A 16358-nucleotide genomic window follows, 5' to 3' on the forward strand; every position below is an offset into this window, starting at 1 on the left:
GGGGGGTAGACTTGCACATGGCCTACAACCCTCCTCCATGTGAGGCCTGGGTCAGACTTATTCACTTACCTGTGCAAGCCTGGAACAGCCCTGATATCAGGAAGATGTCCACGCAACTGGGTCTCATAACTGGACTCATGCCGTATGGCAGAGCGGCAGGGCATTTCAACCATATTACACTGCGAGTAGCTTGTGAGGACCCGGCAAAAATGCCAAAACATCTAGTTTATCATGAAGGAGATCTGACAGCGAGAGTTCGAGTTAGGCTGCTCAGATGGCGGTTTCATGAGAATTCGCCTTTTCCACTATATCCAGATAGAGGAAGGGCTCAGATCAGTCAAAGAAACCCACATCTCAACCGGCAAGAGTCTCCGCCTCGTTGTCAGCACGGTTCTGGCCCTACAATCATAGATGTTAACATCAACAACTACAGTTGTGGGTCAACCTCACGGCAGCCGACAAGAAACATGGGAGGGCATGCAAAAGGGAAAGAACAAGAGCACGGAGAAAAGGAGATGGATCAGACAGATGCCACACGAAGGACTACACTAGATAACATGCATAAGGGTACAGAATTGATGATGCAGGATCAAGATGTGGCGGCCTCCCTTGGGGACGGGGCGGTTTTTCAAATTGGAGAAAGTCTACGGGATTTAATCATTTCTCCTATGGCACAGAAGGAGGGGCAGGACTCACTCCAGGGGTCAGATCAAGGCATGCGTGAAGAGGGGGGAGAGAAAAAGGATAGTCTGGAGAGAATTTTTGAAGGCAAAAAGGATGTAGCAGATGGGGAAAAGGAAGTTCATGCAGGAGGTTTTAATGAAATGTCATAACAAGGGGACGGTGCATTTAAGGAGGGTCTTTTCGCTGCAGGGAAAGGGGGAATGGAAACTCAATCAATAGGTGTGACTGGAGGAGTCCATTATAGAGTACCGTTAAACAAAGAGGGGAATTGTAATCTGGGCCAATCTCAAGCCCTTCAGCCAAAGGCCCAAGTCAAAAATATTTCTCCTCAACCAAGCACGAAGGGTTTTAGGATGCTAAAGGAAAAAGGGCCGGCCCAGTTTGAATTTCCCTCTCCAAATGCGCAGGCCCAACAGGGAAGTGAAAATGGTCTAAATGAAGTGCACAAGGGCTTGGAGATAACACCAGCTCGGGTTCCAGTTCTGCTAAGGAGAGGAAAAGAAAACTTAGTATCTCTAAGGCGGAGCGCTAGGAGGGAAGTCAAGGAGAGTGCGGAGCAAGGTTTTTACAGAAACATGGACAAAGGAGTAGCTAAGCCGAGAGCAAAGGTGAAGGACAGGCTCAAGATTGATTTCGAGGCGAGGAAGGAAGAAATTGGTCACCAATTGGCGATGGAGATTCTTAGCGGGTCGGGTCTGACAATAACCGACGAGATTGGAGAGGAATTTGGGGCAGCAGCAATTAAGGACCTGCAGGCTACGGTGGAAAACATTGCCAATGATTGAAAACTTCAAAGAAAGGAAGGGCTGGGCTACTGGCCAGAACTCAGGGAGGTCCTTGAGTGGTATCTTAGTGTTTTATATTTTTTGTTGTTTTATGTTTTTTAGCATGGATATTGGAGCTTGTTGGAGGGATGTAGGGATAGAATTGAGCTTACAGGCTCATGGAAATTATGCTGGCATATGGTTCCTGTGTGCCACTTTTTGTTTAGTTTGGTGTAAGAGAAAGGACAGGAGCATATGGCTAGGGATGTGTAAGTTTAGAAAAGAGATTGTAGGAGGTTTAAGGGGTAGTAAGGAAAGGAAGAAGGGGGTGTACCACTACTATAATTAATGAAAACAAAATCTATTAAGTTTTTGACTTGGAATGTGAGAGGGTTGAATTGCAAGAAAAAAAGAATGGTAATAAAAAAGACAATTATGGAAGAGGCACCACACATCCTATGTTTGCAGGAAACTAAATGGGACACAGCTAATGCTCAGTTTGTTAAGCAGACCATTGGAAGAAAATTAGATAGCTACCTGGTGATAAATGCTGAGGGTACGGCTGGAGGGGTACTGCTGGCTTGGGATTCTGGAATTTTCACTAAGTTGGCGCAAAAAATTGACCACTACTGCCTCTCAGTGGACTTGGCTTTTAATATGGATGATACCATCTTTCGGATAACGGGCGCATATGGTCCCTCAACCATAACCGAAAAACAAGCTTTCTACAGAGAATTGCAAGGGGCACAGCCGCAAAACTTGCTGCCCTGGATAGTGTGTGGCGATCTAAATGTCACTTTGTTACCGCAAGATAGAACAGACAACTCGAATCACAGGACTCAAACTAATAGATTCAGAACAATTGTCGAAGGATTGCAATTGCAAGATCTGAGATTACAAGGAAGGGCTTACACGTGGTCAAATGAGCAAGAAAATCCAATCTTTGCAAGATTGGACAGATTTTTGATCTCCACAACATGGTCTCAGACTTTCCCTAACTCTGTACAGACGGCCATCCCGAATACGGCATCGGATCATTGTCCGCTCATATGCCAAGTTCAAACCAAATTCCCAACTTCTAACATATTCCGATTAGAGAACTCATGGCTTAAAAGGGAAGAATTCAAGGAGTTGGTCAACCAACAATGGGGATCTATCCAAACAGCAGCTACAACAAGGGACTTGAGTGTTAAGATAATGGCTTTGAGAAAGGCAATAATTCATTGGAAGAAGATGCATGCTGAGGAACAAAAGTTCCAATCCGATCTGTGCAAAAATTGTTTGCACTGGCTGGCCCAGCAATCAGAAAGAAGAAGATTGACAAATGTAGAAAAATTGTTAAAAAATATATTGCTACAGAGATACACTACCATATGCCATACGGAGGAAGAAAAATGGTTTCAGAGAGCTAAAAGAGCTTGGGTTAGCAAGGGGGACAAAAATTCCAAGTACTTTCATTTATTGGCATCTAAAAGGAAGAGAGCCAATCTCATTGATGTTGTGCAAGAAGAGGGGGTACAACACCTACTGCATAAAGACAAGGCGGGAGCAATTCACCGCTATTTTGCAAAATTAATGGGAGCTCGGCACATTTCAGGCACACAGTTTGACATGTCCGTACTGTTCACCAACCAATAGGAAAAGTTGCAGCACTTGTCGAACCGAATTACACAACAGGAGATCACACAGGTAATAACAACAATGGGAAATAACAAGGCGCCGGGCCCGGATGGCTTCACGGCAGAATTTTACAAAGCCTTTCAGCATCTAATAATTCCTGACTTATTGGAGGTCTACAACAACATTATTGCTGATCCGCAAGCAACTTTGTTTCCGTTGAATGACTCTCATATTATTCTGGTACCAAAAAAACAAGGAGCAGCAGAGGTGTCGGACTTTAGGCCGATCAGCCTAATTAATTCGGTTCAGAAGATTTTCTCAAAAATTATGGCAAGTAGGCTGCAATTGGTGATTGCAGATTTTGTCATGGAATGTCAGACGGGTTTCGTAAAAGGGAGGCATATAAACCAGGGGTTTTTATATGCACAAGAGGTGATAACCTTGGCTACTAGACAGAATAAAAGGTTGGCTATTTTCAAGGCAGATGTATTCAAGGCATTTGATACTCTGTCTTGGGATTTTCTTCGTCAGGTCTTGATAGCGAAGGGTTTCTCTCCACAATGGATACGCATCATACAAACCTCGTCGTTGCAAGGTACAGCAAAGGTAGTTTTAAATTCGGTGGCGGGAAAAAATATCATACTCAGGCGAGGGGTTAGGCAGGGAGATCCGATGGCTCCGTACCTGTTTATCTTGGCCATGGACTTCTTATCAAAGTGGTTCCAACACCTAGTTAGAGAAGGTCTCTTTACACAGCCTTTCCTACAATGCAAGCAGTGCCTGCTATATGCCGATGACACCCTTTTCCTCATGGATCCCCAAGATCAGCAACTAAGGTTTTTGAAGATAATCTTACAAATTTTTGGAGACTTATCGGGCCTGCAGGTGAACATGAAAAAATCTGAACTCATCGTCACAGGGTCAGATAGGCAACAGATTGAAACTAAGGCACTCATAATGGAGTGTAAACCGGCAAACTTTCCAATGAAGTATCTGGGCATGCCGCTCTCAAACAAGAAACTGACCAAGACACAGTACCAACCGTTGATCACAAAAATAGAGAGCAAACTATCTACCTGGAAGGCAAATTTATTGTCAATTGGAGGAAGAGTCACATTAATCAATGCCACACTATCGTCAATGCCAATATATTTCATGTCAACTTTCATACTGCCGAAGTGGGTCATCAAGAGAATAGATAAAATCAGAAGAAGGTTTCTATGGCATGGCCACAAGGAAAGTCAGCACCAAAACAAGTACATGAATCTTATGGCTTGGGAGATTGTGACCACAACGAAGAAAAAAGGGGGATTGGGAGTAAAAAATTTGATCACCATGAACAATGCTCTCATGGCCAAACACGTCTGGAATTTCATCCAGCCGGAGAGACAGTGGTGGTTACACTTCTTGCCAAACACGCCTAGGCCGTGGGATATGACAGGGCAAACGGCATTATGGAAATCACTCAACCGGATAAGGGTTTTTTTTGAGGTTTCATTGTCGTATGTGCTGGGAGCAGGAACAAAAATTCGGTTCTGGCATGACTCATGGCTAGGGATGCCACTCAAGTACCAGTACCCAGATTTATATAGGCAGGCTCAAAAAATAAACTTCTCGGTTAGTGAGGCAAACAGTGAAGGGGATTGGGATCTAGGGCTACAAGCATACCTCACGCAAGAATCAATAGAGCAGAGTGAAGAATTAATGCAGCAGCTACAACATCTAAACATTCAACAAGGGGTGGCAGATGCGCTGCTTTGGAAGTGGGAAATGGCGAAAACATTCACTGTCAGGTCTTTCTACAGGGGCATGGAGGAATATCCTATAGTAATTGACAATAGAGCAAGAGCTTGGAGCATCAAGGCACCACCTCGGGTTATGATTTTTACTTGGCTGATGCTTAGAAATAGGATCCTTACAATTGACAATCTTGTGAGAAGGGGATGGCAAATTCCGAACAGGTGTGTTCTATGCAAAATGGCTGCTGAATCGGTGGAGCACTTGTACAATCAGTGCCGTTATACATCAGGGGTCATCAATCAATTGATCATGAGAACTGGGCACATATTGCATTTCTCTATCACGGGGGCACAGATGAGGGCACACCACGCACACAACATCATTAGCGGTGAACATGTGCAAATTGCAGGTGGTGATTTGTTTTGTTCTGTGGAGGGAACGATGCAAGCGGATTTTCAGAGATGAAATGATGGATGAAGAGGGCCTGTCAAAGGAAATTTTGGGAGAATACGGGAGTTGGTTTTTGGGAACTTGAAAGGAGGTGTCTGTCTCACTTGGCAGTGAGAGGCAGAGCTTCAGTTTTGCACGGCTTGGTGCCTTGCTCCTATATTATAAATCACATATTTTTAATTATCTCTGTAAGCTTTGGTTAGGTCAGCTTTTAAAAAATGAACTATTTAAATTTTGGCGCTTCTGTAAAAATGACATCTCTGATGTCTGTTTAATGAAACTTAGAGGCATGACCTCTACTTTTCTCTCAAAAAAAATATATATATATATATATTCAAATCACCTTTGCAATTGGTAAAATCAACTAAGGGACAACTTGATATCCCTTTCAACTATATTCTAGCTTCTCATCTCATTTTAAGTCAAAAGATTAAAATGCACCATAAATATCAGCAAGATTCTTGCCTATTCTACATGATATTGCTCTTAGATATTAATTAAACTAATCTTAAAAGGGGATACATTTACTAATTTTTATGATGGAAACATTCTCATGTTCATCTATAATCAAAAGGTGCAGCCTTGTTTTATCCATGATATGTATTTTGATCCCCTCATAATCGGCCACATTGAAATCATGTATGAAGATAATTTAATTAGCAAGGCTATACAATATTAATTTTTGCAACACCTGTGCCATCTTCCTGTAAAATTTTATCATTTTATAATTTATTAAAAAAAGCTTGCTGCACAAAAGGGAAGTGTCAGTAGGATTCTTGTATCTCATCCAAGTCAATGTTTACTTGTGTCTGAGTTTTTCATGTTTTTGCATCTTACAAAAAAATTATGCCAAACGTATCAAAATACTCATATCTCATTTTTTTTTTTAGTTCAAACGAAAATGTTTTCAAGAGAAATGAGCATGATTTAGTCATATCAAATTTATTTCTAGAGCAAAGCTATGATTTATTGGAATAATTTTTTTTACGCAACTCTTTGCATTCATACATTATTTTGCTACAAATTAGCATTTGATCAAAGCATATTTTCTTTTCATCTCAAAATTGAAATCTCGAGTAGATGTAATATGCAAATCACAACGTTCTCTATACTTTTTTTTAGCCATCTTTTAAATAGTCTAGACTTGAAAAAAATAATTTTTATAATGTTGTAAAACATCAAGAGTTATTCTTTCATATCAAGTCAAATTAGAAGTCTTAATGAGTATAAAAACATCATACGCGAATTGGAATAGTCACGAAGGCAACCAACCAATGTACAATCACATGATCAAGTCAAATATGACATTGTAGGACCAAAAGCTGCTCTTGAAAACCTTTAAGCAAGATTCTTGCTTTTTCACCACTTGGATTGCAATTTTCAGCATGCTTCTTGATCCTTCACACGTGCATGTTTTCAGAAAATTGATTAGGCTAATTTTTCACAAAAAAATTAGCATGAAATATATCATCCTAAGTTTAAATTATTATTTCCAAAAAAGAAAAAAATGCTAATTAAATTCTCCTTATAAATGAAGTAGAGACTAGAGACAAAGTTCGTATTGCAAACCAAAACACCAAAAATATATAAAAACTTGTCACTTAGAACCTAAAATTTAAAACCTTAAATTATCTACCTAAATTTACATATATTAAGAATATTTTTCTGATTTTAATTCGTATGCAAAAAAATTCCAGCAACAAGAAAAACTCAGCAAAAAAAAAAAGAAATTCCAGCAACAATACAATTTTTCCAGCAGCAAAAAATGAGATTAAGAGCAATATAATTAGCACATTTATGAATATTAAAAATATATAGTCTAATCATGTCCTTGCTGCAATTTTTCAGCTTTTTATCTTCTTGAAATTCACTATAAATAGTACAAATTTCTGAAATAAACAAGAAGGACAGCAAGAATCCAACTGTTGTGTTTCCACTTCTTTTTTACAATAAACATGATTAAAATGTGTTAAAATAAGTAAAACCTTCTAAGCACCTATATGCATGGTTTGGATTTTGTTCCTGCTATATAATCATTATGTTTCAGTCATTTTCACAACTTTTTGTCTAACACCTCTGCATTAACTCAAAAATGAATCTTTTGAGTTAATACATCTAAGCTGTCCGTAGCTTCAAAATTCGTGTGAATTAAATCCGCACTAATATTAAAGACCCCTATGGTTTAAGCAGGAGGCCGGATGAGCTACGTCTACAATCAGACGGCTAATAACGTATTAACTCGATGCTCTTTTGAGTTAATGCTGACGATGCGGACTCAATTTATACATGCCATTTACTTTTTACGAGAGTTTTAATGCTAGTTTTGAACATATCACATGGTTAACACAAAGCTGACCCGTTAAATCATCATTGTAACTCATTCCACCATCATGAGCTACAATTTAAATACCGACGAGCTTTCAGTCACACTGACTGAACTATGAGACAAACAAAGTACAATTGAGCAGACATTACAATACACACAACAATGTTAGATGCTCTGCCAGGAACAAAATTTAAGCAATTAAATTAAAAAAAAAAAAAAATCATGAACAATGACGTAATGTTGCCCTTCAAAAGTTTGTCTTGTACAACATGATAAATACTCAGAGCTAGACAGGAGAAAATAGATACTGTAAGCTCAAGGTACAGGCAAGCATCACTCACCCACACACATTGAGCACACATAGACGCCTCTATAATTCCTCAAACCCTTCTTCATCAGCTTCTTCCTCCATCCTTTCAACATGCATTCTCCAATCCTCCATCTATCAAACCAATAAGAGAGCGAAAAAAAATAAGAAACATGAATCACATATCCTAAACCCTAAACTCTATTCAAGGTCTTGTGTTACCACTATGATAATACTTTGGCTGTTTTTATGTAACTATTATCTGTTCTGAATAGAAGGAACCATTTCTTATCAATAGAATTCACATTTCCCTATTTGCTAAACTACTCAGCTCAGCCTTACTTGTGCATCTGACATACGCAACTGCTCTGCCACAAAAAGCACACTGCCCGGGGATTCAAAACCTGCATCTGAATCAGATCCTGAATTGCATGCAACTTCACTGTATTTAACTATACTGCCTCGGAAACCATGTCTGAGAAAAACTTTTTCCAACCATTCCTCTTTTGTACCCTGTCATTGAGTAAATTCAAAGTGTTGCCATCAAGAAAAAAAGAAGTCAAATGTTAAAGAAAGTGATTTGGATTTATTTCCTTGGGCAATTGAATAAAATTACCCTCGGAAAAATCAAACATTTCTATACAAAAAAACATAATAGAAATTGCCACACATGGGGCATTTTCCCAGAATAATGTAGGATTACATCATGTATTTCCTAAAAGACTCTAATTCTGCTTTCACATTGTTTGTCTTCAAGAGTGCAAGACAAACAGGACAGCCTTTTTAGCAGAATCAAGAGATGGGTATGGTAGAAAGATGAATCTAGTTTGAAGGGGCCTATATATTATTTTGAGGTCTCTTAGGGGTACATGTGGAAAATTTCCTGTTTTATTAGTCAGTGAAACAAGCATACTCACTGATGTTATCCAATCTGATGGAATATGCAATTGTCCAAAGAAAATGCTTCCTTTCATGGCTAAACTACTGATCAAAAGCAATAATTCTTCAAAGCTAATTGAATTTGCGAGAGGCAAGCCCTGTATATCACCAAAAAGGCAATCTCAGTGTACTTTTTAGTTACATTAATGGCATTGTGTAATTAAATAGCTACAAATTTACAAGAAATGCTACTAATTAAAAAATGCAGAAAAAGCACAATAGAGTGTCCAAAAAGGAAACAAAAATGAGTATATAATTCATGGGTAGCCCTACTATCTTGCTGCAACTTTCTTGTCCAGTAAAGTATAAAAAATAATACAAATCTACACATCCTGAAGGAAAACATCAAGCTCAGCTTTCTTTTCTTCTTCATTTTGTACATATAAATGGTGAGGAAGGAATGATAGTCTCGGATATTCTAAAGTAAATCAACTAGAGGGGTACAAAGAGAACTATTTGTATTTTTAGGGTATACTTGAAGCTACAAATTGTTTTTGTGGGGCATCTAAAATATTTCTCAGATTATTGGGGGCATCTGCCAAACATTGGGTATACATTAAATTTTCCGAGTAGCTCAGAACATACCTGGAGCACCCATAAACTGGGTCGATTTCCATTGAAGCCATTTGTACACAAAGTTTCTTGCAAATTTCTTGAGTCAATAGGACAATGAAACAGAAGGCAGTTTCGAGAAGTCTTGGTTCCAATTACTGATGCATCAAAATTTAAAACAAAGCATACAAGAAGAGTTTAAAAACTGGGAAAAGCTTTTAGCCCTGAGAAAGCCAAGTTGGAGAAAGGCTGAATTGTTGGCTTCACCTGGTTGGCACTAACTTGATCAACCCAAAAATGGATTTAATGGCTAGGGTTTGATCAGCATTTGAGTTACTACCCGCTTCCACTGATTTTGTTGTTTTGACCACCCAAGTTAGAAGCTTATGGATAAGAGGAACCAAATTTCAATTTTCAATATTAAATAAAACCAAAACAAAATTAATAATTTGGCAATGTCAATCCATTGGCTCCCATATCTAGGTCAACGGGTTGGGTCTGGGTCAGTATTTGTTGACTCATTGCAGTCTCATTCGACTCAATAAACAAATATTTGTGGCCTAATCCTATCATATGCCCCCATAAGTGCCAGGTAGGATACCACCTTTAAGCCTTTTAGTTCCCAATTTGAAAACTCGTTCAGGAGATAAGTCGTATACGACTGACAACCGGGGCCAGTTCAACCTGTATGGCCGTGTGTCCATACCATCTGACAATAAAACAATCTGTAAGGTATAAGATAAAATACAAAGAATTGTTGATATTCAATACCACAGAGTACAGTATCATCTGGAACTGATATATACTGGTACCTGACTTCAGTGTATGGTATTGATGTACCAAAACAATTAAGCCTCAAACGAACACATTTAACTTTAATTAAAAGATAAAATCATCAAAACTTCATTGGTGCAATTAGAGGTCAAGTGAAGATAAACTCTTAAATTTAGCCCCAAATGAAGCATCTATCTCGAGCTTTGACCACGGTCAAAGATTTTTTGACTATTAGGTCTTAAGGTACGTGTAACAATCCGTGCGGGCATTTGGCCACTAGCCTAATAATCCTATGCTAGCAATCCTAACTTTTACCAAGGTCAAAGCACGAGGCTTGACCAGGCCATATATGCTAACATTAACTTCAATTAAAAGCTAAAATTTCGCCTCATTAAACCTTCATTGGTGCAATTAGAGGTCAATGAAGATACAAATCCAGAAACAAGTCGATTTACCTGTCTGAATTGGTCTGAAGTGCTCAAAAGCTGATGCAATCTTTCATCAATGAATTTTGTTGCTAATCTATAATGGTACATATCTGAGACATTTGTTGAGTGTAACCATTTCCCGACATCATCACTGCTCGTGTCGGAGGATAGAAGGCCACAAGCATAAGTATCTATAAAAAGAGGATCTGGCATCGCAAAAAATAGAGTAAAATTTAAGTTAATAGAACGAGGGAGGGAACAGTACCAAGTACCAACTCACAACAACAAAAATCCGAAGAAAGAAAGAAAAAAATAAACCGGAGCGACGGGATTCCTGGTCTCGTATCCACGCGGCGGTGAGAGCAGCTCGCAGAAGCGGGTCGGACTCTTCCTGTTCAAACCGGGCGGCAACCCTATGGAACCCGACTCGCGAAGGACTGGGAGTAAGCTTACTGTTTCTCCAAGGGGAAGAAACGAGTGGCAAAAGGCGCGGGAAGGAACAGCGGTTGGCAGCTGCCATGGTTTGTATCGACTGGTGAGCTTAAGCTCGGCTAGACATTTTTTCCCCTAGACGATTGGGTTGAGACCCGACCACTGCTCGGTAGCATTTCGTCGCGTGCATTTCCTCTGAGATATCTCATATTTTGCGTGACCGACGTGTCCGGTGCCTATTCGGGGATGGGTGATGCAGGGGGCCAGTATTATTTGAGATTTGAGATTCGCGCAGAATGTATTGCAACGGTTGAGATTTTCCAAAAAGTCACGCAAAAAATGAGATGTCTCAGAGGATACGAATTCACTTATCAGAGTATCGAACTAATCCACAACCTTTTTATTTGAGAAAATTAGTTATTTATCACTCTAAAATTTTCAAATTGTAAAAATATCATCTCAAATTTTAAAATTATAAAAATACCACTTCAAACTTCATTAATTTGTAATTTTATCACTCCAAATAATTAATAACTAAAATATCCTCCATTCTTCTCCTGTCATGACTACTAGTGTAATTCAATAATTATGGTAGAATTATTTGCTATCTATCTAGTCCCAAGAGCCTTCTGCCATATTCAAAATTTCTATAACAGAGGTGATCTCTCTCTTGTGGTGCATGAACTACAATAATTACCGACTCAACAATGCACATAACACAGCCGAGAATTCCAAGAGCATGCAGTCAGTATTAGGATCCTTGGCTGCCAGTGCAATTCGCCATTTCAATCTATATCTAAGTCGATTAGATGGATAGCAAAATTTGTCATTATTAGGATCCGCTTTTTCATCATGTCAAACCCGGTTAGTTTTAGGATCCGCCTTTTCAGCTTGCCTTTTACCATGGCAGGAGAAGAAGAGAAGGAGAAGGCTGAAGAAGAAGAATAGAGGGTATTTTAATCATTAATTATTTGGAGTGACAAAATTACAAATTAATGAAGTTTGGAGTGACATTTTTACAATTTCAAATTTTGGAATGACATTTTTACAGTTTCAAGGTTTTGGAGTGGCAAATAACTAATTTTCCCTTTTTATTTTGGCCCACGAGGATGAGTGGGCCCCACGCCCAAACTTTTCTTAATCTGCATGAATAATCCTAAAATTTGTTAGTTACCACTTACTATCCTAACACTTTGTTTGGATGGAGAGTAGAGGAAGGGAGGGAATGAGAAGAAAATAAATTTTTCCGTTGAATCGTGTTTGGTTGACAAAACTGTATCGGATGTGAAGGATACATGAGGTGAAATATTTAATCTTATATCATTATAATTAATATAATCAGTTTTTCTCTCAATTTGAGGTGTAACGCGTGAAAAGAAATTTTGTTGAAAATATTTTTAGAAAGAGGAGGGTTCAAATGCACCCAAATTTTTGTGCACCCAAATGCACCCTATCTTTCAATTTTTTTTTCTCCGTTTTCAAAGTCCGAATAGTCAATCCGAACTGTTAGATGCAATCTATATATTAAGATGTGCTTGGAGACCAAATTTTATATTTTTTGAATTTTTTTTACTATTTATTAAGCCACTTTGAAAATCGTTGATCCAATGGTTCAGAAAATATAAATTTAATCGCTGATTAAAGTTTGTTCTGAAACAAATCAAACTAGTTCTGTTCGAATCTTATTTAAACTCTGCGAACCATAAAGAAGACTAGCAATAACAGTGACTGCTCCAAAATAGAAACTTAAACACAAACTAAAGTAAATTTGATTTGGTTTGATTCGCTTACAGCCCTAGGTGCGGAACACTGATTGGTAATTTTTTGATTTTTTTATTAGTAGTATTTAAAAAAAATTCAACGCATGGCAACCAATTGAAAATATGTACAAAATTAATACGAAAAAAATAATATTTATCTCGGCCGCCCGATCAGGATGAATTATACAGTGCAATTCTCGGTATTATTTTATACTTAAATTATTTAAATTAAATCCGATCAACATCCAGTTTTCCTCAAATTTGATTTGAACTTGAAAATTCAATTAATTTTAAGATTGATTATATTCGACCCAAATTATTATAAAATTCAATTTAATTCTGAACATCTTCATCCTACTTATCAATATATCATGTATTAACGTGACAGTTGTGATTTGAATTAATATGAAACAATTATTAATTTAAATAATTTGTTTTAAAATATCACATAAGTAATGTTAGTAAAATATAAAAATGTCGTTTCTGATTAATTTTTGCCGCGTCAACGAAAATAAATTTTATAAATTATTTGGAAATTAATATGAAAAAAAAATATTGATTTGATAAATAAATTTAAATGAGTAAGAATGAAGAGAATCAAATAAAACTCATTTTCTCCTTTCCTTCCCCATCCCGTCGGGGAAGCGTATCCTCTGCAGAGCCAATCGCTGCAGAGCTGTGCGGAGCTTTTAATCTGATCCATTCGTTTCGGATCGGACGGACCAGATCAGATTTTACAAATTTTGAGAATATATATATATTTTTTCAATTCGGGAAAGATCTGATCTGGTCCGTCCGATCTGAAACAAACGGACCAGATTAAAAGGTCCGCACAGCTCCCAGCGATTGGCTCCGCAGAGGATACGCTTCCATCCCGTCGGACACATCAATCCCGTAATTACCTTTCGAACCTACCACAGTACCACCTGATCATGGCGGCATCAGCGATGGCATCGCAGAAGCTGCTAAGCATGGGAACGAAAATCATCGGCGTCGGGCGCAACTACGTCGCTCATGCCAAGGAGCTTGGCAACGCCGTCCCTAAGGTCTTTTCTCTTTGGCTTTTGCCCCCTTTTAATTACATTTCTGTTCGCGTCCCTAGAAAAAACCTAAAATAAGTGAATAACCCGAATATTCGTATGGTCTCTATGCAAAATAAAATAAGTGAACTACTAAATGCCGTGTTGTTTCTAGATGCTCCTGTGGTTTTGGAGTTAGATCTATACTAATTTGACTTACGTTGGTCCATTACTCTATAAGTTGCTTGATGCAAAATGATAATTATTTACAAATAGTCCTTAACTAATCATTAATTTTTTCTAGTTCAAAAGAAAGTATACTTGTTTCCCCGCAACATTTGTGCGTTTGAACTGTAAAATGATTGATATTTTAGGGAAGATGTATAATTCACTCAGAATAGTTACCATGTGTGAATAAAAGCATATGATCTACTGTCCATTATGCTAAATTTGACATTTTTACCTTTTTTTTTTTTTGCAATTTCTTTTCCTTTCAACTTTCCAACCTAATTGAGGGTTAAAACTGAATAACCTTTATGTTTGCTTACCTTGATTGATATGAAGGATCCAGTGCTGTTCATGAAGCCTACCTCCTCTTACTTGGCCAATGGTGGTACAATAGAGATACCACACCCACTTAAATCCCTGCATCATGAGGTTGAGCTTGCTGTTGTAATCGGTCAGAAGGCACGTGATGTTTCCGTTGCAGCTGCTATGGACTATGTCGGAGGTAGGCCTATTACTAACCCTCCGGTTTATTCATGCTTTACGCTGCGCTCTAGACCATGCATGTATAGTTATCAATCAGAAACTGACTGAGGCCTTTAGCAGTACAGGTTAGTTTTGGTAGGGCCACAAAAGTGATACTGGTTTTTATACTCGTTAAATTTGGATTTATTAGGAATTTTTGTTTTCCTATTTTATATTAAAAATTTGTTTGCTAGATTGCAAATTTGTAGTGTTAATTCAGAATTCAGATATCTTGAGGCTTATAGATCAAATTTCCTGCATAGATACCTCAAGAAGTTACATCGGATTGTACCATGCTAGCTCAGTACAATATGTAGCACCATCTTCAGATAGTGGTTTTTCTTTTTGTGGGGGCATACCTATTAGTGGCGACTATGTTGGTGCATATGTAATAACCCTTATTTAATTGTTTAGTAATACAGACTTGTTGGAAGATTTTTACTCTGTAACCCGAAAGATGGTAGGGAATATTGAAGAATGTGGTAGTCTGCTGTTTGACATAACCTATTTTTGCAGGTTATGCACTAGCCTTGGATATGACAGCTAGAGAAATTCAATCTCAGGCTAAGGTACATATTGTTTAGCATAAAAGGCTCATAAGATACCAACACACCATATAATGTACATAAAAAAGAGTAAAATTTCTATCAAAGGGCTTTTTAATTTCATACAATTACTCTTTTAATTTTCTTGTAGTCAGCAGGTCTGCCATGGAGTGTGGCAAAAGGTCAAGACACCTTCACCCCAATAAGCCCAGTTGTAAGAAATTAAAGTTGTGTTTCTCTTCAAATTTTAACTCTCACCATATTTCGACTTTTTTAAACCAGAGCTGTTTTGCGTTAAAATGAAAGAAAAAAAGGAATATGATTTGATTGTTACCAATTGAACAGATTCCGAAGTCCTTGGTGGCAAACCCACATGATCTCGAGCTTTGGTTGAAGGTTTTTATCTGAAGTTGTCTATTTTTTCTTCTTCTTATTGTACCAGCTGTCAGAGTCATGCTAGGTTGCTTCAAAGTTTATTTGTTACTACCAGCTTAATATGCCAACTATTTTTTTGTTTTTGTTTTTTCAGGTAAATGATGAGATAAGGCAAAAGGGTTCTACAAAGGACATGATATTTGATATCCCATTTCTCATAAGCCATATCAGTTCCATCTTTACTCTGATGGAGGGTGATGTGATCCTTACTGGTATGTAATATCTGATAGTTCTATTATAGTTTGCTTGCCACTAATTACTAATTTCCTTATATCCATATGCATGTAGGTACACCAGAAGGTGTGGGACCAGTAGCGATTGGAGATAAGGTGACAGCGGGTATCACTGGTTTGATTGATGTCCATTTTGATGTTCAAATAAGGCCAAAACCTTTTATAGGGTAAAACCAACAACTAATGAGTTGTGTTGCTTGTGTAATAGTGTGCTTTTAGAAGAAATAAATGGGCAGTGGCATAATTGCTTGTGCAAATGGGTGAGACATCTTTATTGTTGTAGTTTTTTTGTTTCTTTTCAATTGATTAAGCTCGATTTAACATGATTTGTTAAATCTCGTTTAAGTGTGTTTGCGTTCACTTCATGTAATTATGTCTAGTGGCTTTCAGGCGAACATTGTGCTTGGAACTGTCAGGTTGAATTAATCCAATCCCATCCTGAGTATTAATGCTCGATTTATTCAGGTTATGTGGCTGGATAAGTGCTGGTACTAACTAGAAAAATGCATGAGTCTCCTTGGCTAAACAGGTAGCAACTAGCAAGAGAGAAAAATCTTAAAAATGAAACAAAATAACTGGTAATTGTTTTGGATTATTTCC

General features: G+C 37.9%; 3 protein-coding genes across 4 annotated transcripts; 2 read left to right on the top strand and 1 right to left on the bottom strand.

Moving 5' to 3' along the window:
- Positions 1 to 1883: 1883 nt before the first annotated feature.
- LOC144548131 (uncharacterized) lies at positions 1884 to 3086 on the top strand. Its single transcript, XM_078296822.1, has one exon. It carries the CDS (start codon positions 1884 to 1886, stop codon positions 3084 to 3086), a length of 1203 nt encoding a protein of 400 aa, XP_078152948.1.
- Positions 3087 to 7716: 4630 nt separating this feature from the next.
- LOC144544379 (S-adenosyl-L-methionine-dependent methyltransferases superfamily protein) lies at positions 7717 to 11193 on the bottom strand. Its single transcript, XM_078292886.1, has 7 exons — positions 10903 to 11193; positions 10612 to 10790; positions 9987 to 10107; positions 9416 to 9540; positions 8809 to 8928; positions 8234 to 8404; positions 7717 to 8026 (listed from the first exon to the last, which is right to left on the bottom strand). The coding sequence occupies exons 1-7, from the start codon at positions 11102 to 11104 to the stop codon at positions 7955 to 7957; spliced, it is 990 nt and encodes a 329-aa protein (XP_078149012.1). The 5' UTR covers positions 11105 to 11193; the 3' UTR covers positions 7717 to 7954.
- Positions 11194 to 13634: 2441 nt separating this feature from the next.
- Positions 13635 to 16113, top strand: LOC144544104 (oxaloacetate tautomerase FAHD1, mitochondrial-like). 2 transcript variants are annotated; one of them, XM_078292522.1, is made up of 7 exons: positions 13636 to 13822; positions 14360 to 14525; positions 15062 to 15114; positions 15242 to 15304; positions 15436 to 15486; positions 15620 to 15737; positions 15814 to 16113. In XM_078292522.1, the coding sequence occupies exons 1-7, from the start codon at positions 13709 to 13711 to the stop codon at positions 15927 to 15929; spliced, it is 681 nt and encodes a 226-aa protein (XP_078148648.1). In that variant the 5' UTR covers positions 13636 to 13708; the 3' UTR covers positions 15930 to 16113. The 2 variants fall into 2 exon arrangements, with proteins under 2 accessions (XP_078148652.1, XP_078148648.1); XM_078292526.1 differs by lacking the exon at positions 15436 to 15486 and having other exon boundaries at positions 13635 to 13822.
- Positions 16114 to 16358: the final 245 nt, after the last annotated feature.

The sequence above is a fragment of the Carex rostrata genome, chromosome 2, assembly GCF_964058835.1.
Source record: "Carex rostrata chromosome 2, lpCarRost1.2, whole genome shotgun sequence".
In the NCBI taxonomy this organism is placed as follows: domain Eukaryota; kingdom Viridiplantae; phylum Streptophyta; class Magnoliopsida; order Poales; family Cyperaceae; genus Carex; species Carex rostrata.

What these genes read in the sequence shown, in the direction of transcription:
- LOC144548131 (XM_078296822.1), top strand. Translation starts at nt 1,884, where the DNA reads ATGGAAGAGGCACCACACATCCTATGTTTGCAGGAAACTAAATGGGAC.
- LOC144544379 (XM_078292886.1), bottom strand. Translation starts at nt 11,104, where the DNA reads ATGGCAGCTGCCAACCGCTGTTCCTTCCCGCGCCTTTTGCCACTCGTT. An exon ending in CCAGGAATCCCGTCGCTCCG is followed by an intron (nt 10,791 to 10,902) that starts GTTTATTTTTTT and finishes TTGCGATGCCAG; the next exon opens with ATCCTCTTTTTATAGATACT. An exon ending in CTTCAGACCAATTCAGACAG is followed by an intron (nt 10,108 to 10,611) that starts GTAAATCGACTT and finishes TATACCTTACAG; the next exon opens with ATTGTTTTATTGTCAGATGG.
- LOC144544104 (XM_078292522.1), top strand. Translation starts at nt 13,709, where the DNA reads ATGGCGGCATCAGCGATGGCATCGCAGAAGCTGCTAAGCATGGGAACG. An exon ending in AAATTCAATCTCAGGCTAAG is followed by an intron (nt 15,115 to 15,241) that starts GTACATATTGTT and finishes ATTTTCTTGTAG; the next exon opens with TCAGCAGGTCTGCCATGGAG. An exon ending in ATCTCGAGCTTTGGTTGAAG is followed by an intron (nt 15,487 to 15,619) that starts GTTTTTATCTGA and finishes TTGTTTTTTCAG; the next exon opens with GTAAATGATGAGATAAGGCA.